Source organism: Gobius niger, assembly GCF_951799975.1.
Source record: "Gobius niger genome assembly, chromosome: 11".
NCBI classification, from domain to species: domain Eukaryota; kingdom Metazoa; phylum Chordata; class Actinopteri; order Gobiiformes; family Gobiidae; genus Gobius; species Gobius niger.
The window spans coordinates 15,711,737-15,722,129 of NC_136862.1; the positions used below are offsets into that span (position 1 = coordinate 15,711,737).

Consider the following 10,393-nt stretch of genomic DNA (forward strand, 5'->3'; position numbering starts at 1 on the left):
GGCTTGACTTGTAAATGAAAAATTGCAGACTTTGATTTAATATACAAGACAGAAAGTTAAATGAAATTCTTAATTTTGTTCTCTGTGCCACCTAGTGGTGAAATAAACAATTGACGTACACACAGCAAGACCAACCTTTTGGCTTGGCATTTGTCTATTAGGGCTGTTTCAATTTTATGTATTGCATTAAAGGTTTAAGGCAGAGATGCGATAATTTGCTCGAAATATGAAAAATGTCAAGCACTTATGGAAATTTCTTGCCCTGACCCCATATTCAGCAAGGGAGGGAGGTCTGCATCTTGGCTGGTGATAGTATTAATGAGTCGGTCTTCTATAGCGCTTTTTTCCAGACTCTCAAAAGAAACTTAACAGTTTTGTGCTTTTTTCTTTCCATTCCTGATGGTGCAAGCTGCAAATGTAGCTACAGTTAACCTGGGGTAGACTGATGGAAGTGAAGCTGTCAATCTACACTATTGTCCCCTCCACCAACCACCAACCACCAACTCATACAGCATTTACTCCAGCAACTGGTATTCCCTTCCACCCAGGCCCTACCCTGCTAACCTCGGTACAAACAAATCCTTTGAGACTGGCACACTAACACAACACAACTTCGTGTATGGGATTTGTGTTATTTATATAGGCAGTTATATCGTCTCAATGACAGGAAATATGGTACTTTTGATTTCCTCATCATTTCTGTGGTAGAACAAAGACAGGCCTATTGGACATTTGAGTGAGCTTTCACTATAGGGTTTCCTGTTTATCATCCATCATACAGGTGCTGAGACCTTTCAGATCAAGTCATTATTCAGTTATAGTTCTCCCTTTCCTACAGATGTATATTATCTTCAACATGTAAATATATTTTTCCAAATTGGAGCCACTGCACGTAAATTAAATAAATAAATAATAGCCTATGTTTCAGGCAAATGATACTGTCTCTGTCTGTCTGTCTGTCTGTCTGTCTGTCTGTCTGTCTGTCTGTCTGTCTGTCTGTCTGTCTGTCTGTCTGTCTGTCTGTCTGTCTGTCTGTCTGTCTGTCTGTCTGTCTGTCTGTCTGTCTGTGCCTGTAACACATACACTATATAACTTGACTAATATTCAATGAACTTGTAAATGGAATAACAGTTTATCTATAATCAAAGAAACTTCCTATAGGCCGATGCACATCAGCAGGAAAGCTGGATAATGAACCCGAAACACTGCCTAAATGTATGCGCTATGCCCTCATTTCAATATATATTACACAGATTTGAATTGCCTTCCTGAAGGAAATATATGATTCTCATCTTAGCCTTTCTCTCTAGATTGCAGCTTCCAACACACGGATGATCTGACATGCAACAATATTTGTGCCGTAAAGGTTCTTCATAAAGTGAGCTAATTGATCTTTACTGTAAATGGGCAGATTACTGAGAAACGAGCCGCAATCTATTTAAAACCTGACTGCCAGATGTGAGCGGTGCATGTGCAATGAGCTCAGCAATCACACTTCCTTTTGCTATTATTGTCCCGATAGAGAAGTCATAACTGAGCCCCTCGTCTGTTTGCACGTCTCTCTTCACACCTTTATCAAACTGCAGATTCCAGCCATTGTAAGTAATCTTTTACACATTTAAATAGCATATTGGTCTTACATAGGGCTGTGCAACTAATCAAAATTTCCTCAAAGATTCAACCTCAACTATCCTCAATCTCAAATATCATGGAGCTTTTTAATCAGTCAGGTTTACAGCCATTCTGTGGTAGTTAATGCACCCGGATTTTTGTGTGTTCATTTTGAGCTTGAGCTGAGGTGTGTTTTACTTTGTTTATAAACTCAAATAGTAGTGAGGACAGCATTAATCTTTTATATCTTGAATCTTCAACATATTTATTCAATTTCTTACTTCATATACTTTTTGAAATTCAATAGCATGGACACTAATCAGATAGGCTACAAACAACATTGAAATTCTGGTAGTTTTGTCCGTATTTCTATTCAAAGTTACCAAATTAAAAACAACCCACTGGGATTCTTTGAACCAGTCATTTGCATTTTGGCCACTACAGATACACTATACTATATTTAACCAGCCTATATGTTTATGCTTGCAGAAACCACAAAAATGGCCACCATATTCCTCATGTACTTCTTCTTGAGCTTGTGTGATGCCGATGAAGCAACCATATCAACCATGAGTTCACCAGACCAGTCTGAAAATTCCACTCAACTCAATGTGACATCATCTCTTCCGATGACGATCGCTCCCACTCCTGCCAATCTTGACCGGTCTCCATCCGTTGAACCTACAAAGGGATGCCCGACTGTTTCTCCAGCCACGACTCCTGCTTACAACAAACTATTCAGAGTAGACCGCGTGTTAATGGTGGCTGGGGGACTCGTTCTAGCCTGTACCATCTTGCTCATTTCCACGCTGCTGCTGGCGTGGAAAGTATGCCAACTTAGCAGAAGCCTCAAGATGCTGAGCGGGCATTCAGACCTGATGATTCCTGCTAAATACTGGAAGGACAACAACAAGTCCGACGCAGATGCCAAAGAGACCGCAGTGTTAATGAGCGACTTGAATCAAACACGTGATGGGGCTGGAGATGGTGGCAGCGGACCAGACAAGGAAGAAAAAGAAGAAGAAGAAGAAGGAGGACATGAGAATGGAGGAGTGGAGCAGAAAGGAAGCGGTGCCAAGATTGAGGAAGTGAAGGAGACACCTGCAGCCGCTCCAGAGGATCCATCAGGTCCAAAAGAGGAGGGGAGCGAAGAGTCCCACATGGATAAAACGGAGGCGAGTCCGGTGTCTGGGGAGAAACAGGGAGAAAAGGATGGAGAGTAAAGATGACTTTGACATCTCTAAGAAAATAACAAAAAAAAAGCATTCTTTAAGTTTTCTTTAAATATTTCATTATAAGATTTTAGTTCCATACAGTACACATATTTAAACAGTCTTCTTTGATAGGTTATACTCAAGGGCATTTTTATTGACCCACTATCTTCAAAAACACGACATGAGTTAGCCTAACCATTTTTAAGACATGGCATGCATAGCTTTTTTTTTTTATTGCATACAAATTATGAAAGGTTTTTGTGGTGTCTCCAAAATCGTTTTCATGAAGCAGCATATGTAGCGTGGATTGAAGAGGAATTGTAATTTTATACTTACAAGGTTATGTAAATACTTGTCATAGCTTGCTCAAATTGCTATCAGAATGCATTTTGTATTATTGTCATTTATAATAAAAAAAAAAACAACAACCAGAAATGTTCTGAAAATCATGCCCATTATTGCCTTCCAGTGTAATCAAACCCGTAATGCATTTTCCTTTTACCATGTCATCAGCTTTCCTCCTCTCAGCCCTTTGTGAGTGTTAGTGTCTCATTGTGCTGTATGAAGGGAGAGTGAAATGCAGCTGATTAGTAAACCAGGAAGTGAGGCTCTTCTGGGCACAGCCACTCCAGTGTGAAAGAGCGCTCCCGTTCAGCAGTCAGAGCAGACAAGCGCGCACAAAACCCTTTTCACCGCACCGCTATAGACGAGCATAGAGTTGTTTCCGTCGCCCTGTGCCGATATTTTTGAAGCAGCGCACCTGTGACGTCATGATGGATTTGAACCTTCCGCACACTGGCAAAGTCGTTACTATCCCAATACAAGCTGAATAAAAAGCCACAAGTGGCACTCCACAATGTAGTTGGTTAACTTACTTACTTCTATGTCATGCATTATCTATTTTCTGTTTCCAGTGCAGGGCTTGCGCTTATTCAAACAATTTGGAGGGATTTGATGTAGCTGTAGATGCAAGCTCAAATAGTCAATCTTATTGTTTACATTTACCAACTTTGTTTAAGGTAATATGTATTATTTCACATTATACAAGTGCATGTAGATCAGACGGGAGGTCAGGTTAGGTTTTGGTCCGTGTTGGGGATAATACTTACAGAAAAATTAATACTTGACTTAAAATGTACTTTGTCCAATTAGACTATTGTATTCTGAATACTTAGAGTACTTTCACATTGATTTGCATTATAATTGTGTATAAATGTGTATAAATGCAGCGTATTATTTAGAAACATGTAGGCTACACTTGTGGGAACGCTTAGGGCCTTTATACCTGCTTTAGGCACTCAAAGCACTTTACATGAAGGAACCAGTCGCCCATTCACACTCTCATTCACACACCAGTGTACACAGATACTGGAGGCAAGGTATGGGGAAGTGTCTTGCTCATGGACACAATGACGGTGTGCACATGTGGGATTTGAATCGCCAATCCTCCGATCATGATACGACCCGCTCTACTCTCTGCGCCACCATCGCCCCGTGCAAACGCACACCAGAAGTGCAGCCGACCACAGCACAGCACATGACACACGGTGCACATTTGCATTGTCGGGTGAAGCTAAAATGCAATTATTTAAGAATTACTTCGAATTACTTACTTAGGAAAGTAACTAACTAGAATACTCAATATGAGAACTCTTAATGTTCAGTTACTCTCCAACACTGGTTTTGGTGCGATATTTATTCACTTCACTTATTTAGACATGCATACAATGGATAAAGTGTCTTACCCAAGAACAATGCAATAAATGGATATTGAGCCACCAAACTTGGAGTTATTAGATCTCTACAGCTCTTTTTCCTCTCTTTCAGATAAATTTACTGACAAGTTAATGCTTCAATGTGACGGTCATGAGTTTGGACAGGGATGGCAGAAGTTTCAGTCTTAGTGTGAGCCAGAAGTGAGAGCAGACTGCAGCAAGGGGCATGCGGGGAAATCACAAGCGGTGTAAAAATAGCTGTTGTGATCATTTCCATGACAAATACCTCACGCGCTAAGTCTCTGGAGGATACACTGTTCAGCTTTGTGGCCTTCCTATACTTTATCAATGAGAGCCATCTGTTATAGCAGTGGGCTGTCCTGTATAGCTGGAGTTAATCATGTAAGGGAGAAGTACAGCAATGCAGTGCAGAGCGGAGCATTGCTTGTATTAATGATGACAGGCAGGAAGCTGCAGTGGAGGAGAGCCCCAAGTAATAAATCCTGGAGCTTCAGGGAGAGCCACTGAATTTGCAAAGAGATATAGCTGGAGAACTGATGCAGTATGTTAGAAAGAATGAATTATAATCTTGGCATGCACATTAGAGATTCACCATCTTCATACAGACACATGCAATATCCATAGGAAGTAGTTTTAATTATGAACTACACTACAAGATATATGTCATATATGTCATATAAATGCTGAATTAAACTTACATTAACTGGAGACTTGTGGGCCATGTTGTAATGTTGCAATGAATGAGGATGGAAACAAAATAGCATATATTTACACATACATTATTTTTATGTGTTGTTTTTTATCTATTAGTGCATATTTGACCTTTTAGTGACCCACCGGCTGTGTGAGTGGTTAGCATGGCGCCTGTACTCGTCATCACAGTGGCCTGGAGAATACCAGAAAACCTACAACACATGAGTGCAAATGCGCAATGCAAATGATTATAATTTTATTGTAGTATGTGTGTGCCATTTTACCTGAGTAAGTAGAATTTAAAAAAATATTTCTATTTGCTAAATGCCATAAGAATGAGAGATTGAATTTTTTACACGATTTTTATGAATTTTTACGAAATCAAAGCTTTACATACTGTACATTTCATTAATATTTGGTAGAATTGCCTTTAAACTGTATAACTTAGGTCAAAGGTTTTGGATATATTTCCACAAGCTTCTCACAATAGTTAAGGGAGTCATTTTGGTCCTTTCCTCTAAACAGAACTGGTGTAACTGAGACAAATTTGTAGCCACCTTGCGTGCTCATGCCATTCCAGCTCTGCCCATGCATTTTTTACTGGATTGAGATCAGGACGTTGTGATGACCACTTCAAAACATTGACTTTGTTATCCTTAAGCCACTTTGTAACCAGTATTGGCCATATGCTTTGGGTCATTGTCCATTTGGAAGACCCATCGCGCCGAAGCTTTAACCTCCTGGCTGATGTCTGGAGATGTTGCTCCAATATTTCAACATAGTGTTCTTTCTTCATGATGTCATCTATTGTGTTAAATGCACCAGTCCGTCCCGCAGCAAAACAACCCCACAGCATGATGCTGCCACCCCCGTATTTCACAGTTGGGATGGTGTTTTCAGGCTTGCAAGATTTTTTTTGTAAGACCACAGGATATGTCTCCAAAAATGTATGTCTTTATCCTTTTATATTTGAAAACTCCAAACTGGGATTTTTTATGTTTCTTTTGGAGGGAGGGCTTCTTCCTGGCAGAGTTCCCTCTCAGCCCATGTCGGTACAGTACTGGTTTCACTCTGGATAATGACAAAACTCTCACTAGTTTCAGCCAGCATCATCACTAGGTCTTTTGCATTTGTTCTCGGGCTGATTTTCATTTCAGACACAGCACATTCATCTCTGGGACACAGAACCCGCCTTCTTTCTGATCTGTATGACAACTGGACATTTCCATCATTGTTTGAACCAATAAACGTTGCACCTTCAGGCGTCTTGAAATTGCACCCAAGGATGAAGTAAACTTGTACTTCCAAGATCATGACATCGTCATCTGGGCTTCCCCAAATCGTTAAAAGGTACAGTAATCCATAGTGTATGTAATCTGTAATGTAATTCTGACTTTTTAAAAAGTAACAGAAACATTTCTAAAAAAAAATCTATCTCTCATTCTTCTGACATTTAGCAAACAAAAATAATTAGAAAATTCTAATAGACCTAAAAAAGTAAAAGTTAATTCTGGTTTCATGTCAGAAACTGAGAGGAAAATGCAAATGTGTCTTCTTATAAAGTGTATGTAGACATCTGGTTCCCACTGCATTTTCAAACCTTGCTCTATTTTCTCCTACATATCTTTTTCACATTTAACTATTATTATATTGTTATTTAGTTGGTAAGTTTCCATGAGCTACTGTGACAACACAATTTTCCAGAGTCAGATTACAGTATCTTATAATAAGCTTTTATGATGCAGTCCCAGTTAATATGACAGTTAATCATCTAATTACTATGTATGTCTTGTATGGAGTATAGTTAATTCGCTAACACCAGATAGGCAGTTCATGCAGTCCAGTATTAGTCTTGTGTTAGTCCTGGTTTGATTTTAACCCATTATGGCATGGTCATCTTTGCATGTGTAGTGCAGCTCTATTAGAAACCGCTTTAGTCCTAATTGTTCTCCCTTAATCACAATACAACGAGCCAGGCAGTCAATGCTAATCAAAGTCCTCCATTATTTAAAATGCAGAGGTCTATCCTTTTGCAGCTCTGAAGCCAAGGGACCCCTCAGTCAGTTCCAACCCCCCCTTCCTCACACTCTCCCCCACCCATCCCATCTCTGCCTGCACTTGCACTGCACAGTCGAGTAAATTCACATCCTGCAGTGTCTCTCATCGCACCAACCCCAAAAAACATCCATACTATACAGGCACTATCATCTCTCTGCCACTCGTTCAAAACTGAGCCAAAGAAAGCTGCAAGGACTCCAAAAAGGCTTTACCGGAACTGGGGTCAAAATCTCTACAGAAGAAAATCCACCTTCAGCAGCTGGTTTGGAGAGAGAACGGGCCGGCAAGCAAAAAGAGGAGGAGTGAAAAGTGACTGGAATGATAAGATGAGAAGGTGAGTTGGAATTTAAAATGCTTTCTTTATATAGAAGAGAGAAAAAGAACACTTATCCTTGTACCACACCCGCACTCCATTTACGGCAAAAGTACTGCAGTCTCAGCAGTACGGAGCTCCCGGCTGTGTGTGTCTTTGCTCTCTCTGCCTTTAAAGCAGCTGATGCATTAGTTCTCTGTGGAGTCATTAATAAAACCCATCTATTGAGCTAGTTCATGTTCCTCTGAGGGCACGGGACTAAGTGCACGGACAACTACTGACGATTGAACACGCAAACTGATGTCAGGCAGAATGACTAGCGGGATTTCTCATTCTGTGAGATGAATGACTTCTTGTGGCCAGAAGATTTTTGTGCAAAGCTAGATGTTATTTTTACATGATTATGTTTTGCATAATTGTTTGAAAAAATGCTAATGCATGTGAAAATAGGAAATAGGCACGAAACTTAGTCAAAATCTATATGTTTCTGTCAGCAGTGCCTCTGCACGCCCTTCTAGTGAAATCAAATATTTGTCCTCTTTACTCACTATTCAAGCCAGGGTCACTCCTGTTTCCTTAGTGGCACTGAATACATGCGTGTACGACAAACTCCAATATCTCTCTGTCTTTCATTCTTTCTTTCAGGAATGTGCTGCTGAAGCTCTCCCCTAATAAGGCCCTCCTGGAATTGCTGCTTCTGTTGTTGCTGGGTTGGCGTGTCCTGGCTGTTTGTCCCTCCATGTGCACTTGCAGCCGTAGTCACCGGGAAGTAGACTGCTCCTGGAGAGGGCTTAAACTACTGCCCGACGGTTTGCAGTACAACCTTCGCACCCTCAACTTGTCCCATAATCGATTTCACAACTTGGACATCCATCTGACGCCATACACGCATTTAAGAGTCCTCGATTTGTCTTACAATAGGTTGACTCACCTGCCCACAGGACTTCCAAGGTCGCTCTGGCAGCTCTTTGCATCTTATAACCGCGTTCAACTTTTGGAAAAGAATGACACAGCGTTCCAATGGAATCTGCAGGTTCTTGATTTGTCATACAACAAGCTAGAACGTGCAATTTTCATAAATAACACCTTGATAAATCTTCGCACACTCAACTTGAGCCATAACCACTTCAGGACCATGCCTACCAACATGCCTGCTCAACTTGACGCCATAGACCTATCGCATAATCTGCTTGTAAGGGTTCTACCAGGATGCCTGGACAGGCTACCGAGGCTTACTCAGTTTTATATTCAAGCTAACCGCTTCACCACAATGCCTTTTGGGGCTCTGGACAATCTGATTTCCCTTCGAATCATCCATCTGGGGGGCAACCCTTGGGCCTGCCATGTTCCTGATGAAATTTCCTATGTTGTATCTTGGGCACAGCAGTCTTTGGCTCGGGTCCTTGGTTGCCCTTGCCATACCCAGCCTATTTGTGGAGGAGTGCGCATTGGGAGAACTGGAGGATGGCACTTTGCGTCCTATGATGTACCACCCCTTGCTGCTAGTGCTCAAGGCCGCAACTCCATGACCCCTGGGGCCAGTGTGACTGCAAGGTGGTATCAACCTTACAGCGCCAAGGACCACTTTACTACTTCCTACTATCCTACCTATATCCCAACTTTCTCTACCAATAACAAACTAACACTTCAGACAGGAGAAGACACTGATTCATTTTATCACATGACAGAGACTCCCTCCATTTCTGATGCAAGCTACATGACAGAAATGGCTGATGTGACGTTTGCCACAAACACATACTTTACAACTGAGAGCCCATCCACCCACACAAAGAAAACCACCACGCTACGCACCAGAAGTGTCAGGAGGCAGAATCCTGGCGGTATCAGCAACTCTAGCTCAGTATTAGCCATGTGTTCCACTCTCCTGCACAGCCTGGGCCTCCTGTCAATCATTCTTCAATACGGACTTTGAGGAAGCTTTAGATGCCAGTGATTCTATCAGTGCAAATAAACAGGAAAAGCACATGCACGAAGCATTTCTACGATTCAATTTTTTAGCGCATTCATTTTTTGCTTGCCACTTTCGCGAGGCATTTCCAAAACTTTTGTATTTCTTCCAAAATGTTGACCTCTGCAACTTTTAAAACCTGGAACTGTTTGCTAGCTTTCTTTCAAAATGCCATTGTTAGAATTTGACATTGAAAACACTCAAAAACAGTCCTGCCAATCCTCAAGCAGCAGTGTTTGTATCCACACTTTATTGCAAAATAGGCAAACAAAAGATGTCACTATGTGACAAATCATGCAGCTAAATGTCATTTGAACACCACTAGCTGTTTAATGAGGCATGCAGCTAGCTAGATTTAGTAGCATGGTGGTTTTACAAACAGACTTTATCTTTGCAGATTTTGCACTTCTGTTCAAATTAGGTTGTCATATTTGTAAGCCTTTTGTTAGAGGCTAAATGTTCTAAAAGTAAGTAAAGCTAAAGCATACCTTACTTAGCTGCATAGCTGAAGTGGAGTTTAACTTGTGCTACCTACTTTTGACTTAATGTATAATTTGTAAAAAAAAAAAAAAAAAAAAAAAAAAAAAAAAAGGCAGCCATACTGTGACAAAGTTGCATCACTTTCTTCGACAAACTCCAAGAGTGCTTAACGCCGCTTATGCATTTAGCTCACATCTCAGACTAAAGTGTCCTTCATGATTCAGTGGCGCTGGAGAAAATGATCTGCATGGTGATTGAACGTTCCAAGAATGCTAACCCTCCGTTATACCGGCACATGGCATTAAAGCACACTCTCCCG

The 10,393-nt window shown here is 40.9% G+C and overlaps 1 protein-coding gene across 1 annotated transcript; it reads left to right on the forward strand.

The window, feature by feature from the left end:
* Window positions 1-7,339: 7,339 nt before the first annotated feature.
* On the forward strand, window positions 7,340-10,067 carry LOC306970843 (oligodendrocyte-myelin glycoprotein-like). The gene is made up of 2 exons (XM_079566876.1): window positions 7,340-7,646; window positions 8,271-10,067. The coding sequence occupies exons 1-2, from the start codon at window positions 7,639-7,641 to the stop codon at window positions 9,556-9,558; spliced, it is 1,296 nt and encodes a 431-aa protein (XP_079423002.1). The 5' UTR covers window positions 7,340-7,638; the 3' UTR covers window positions 9,559-10,067.
* Window positions 10,068-10,393: the final 326 nt, after the last annotated feature.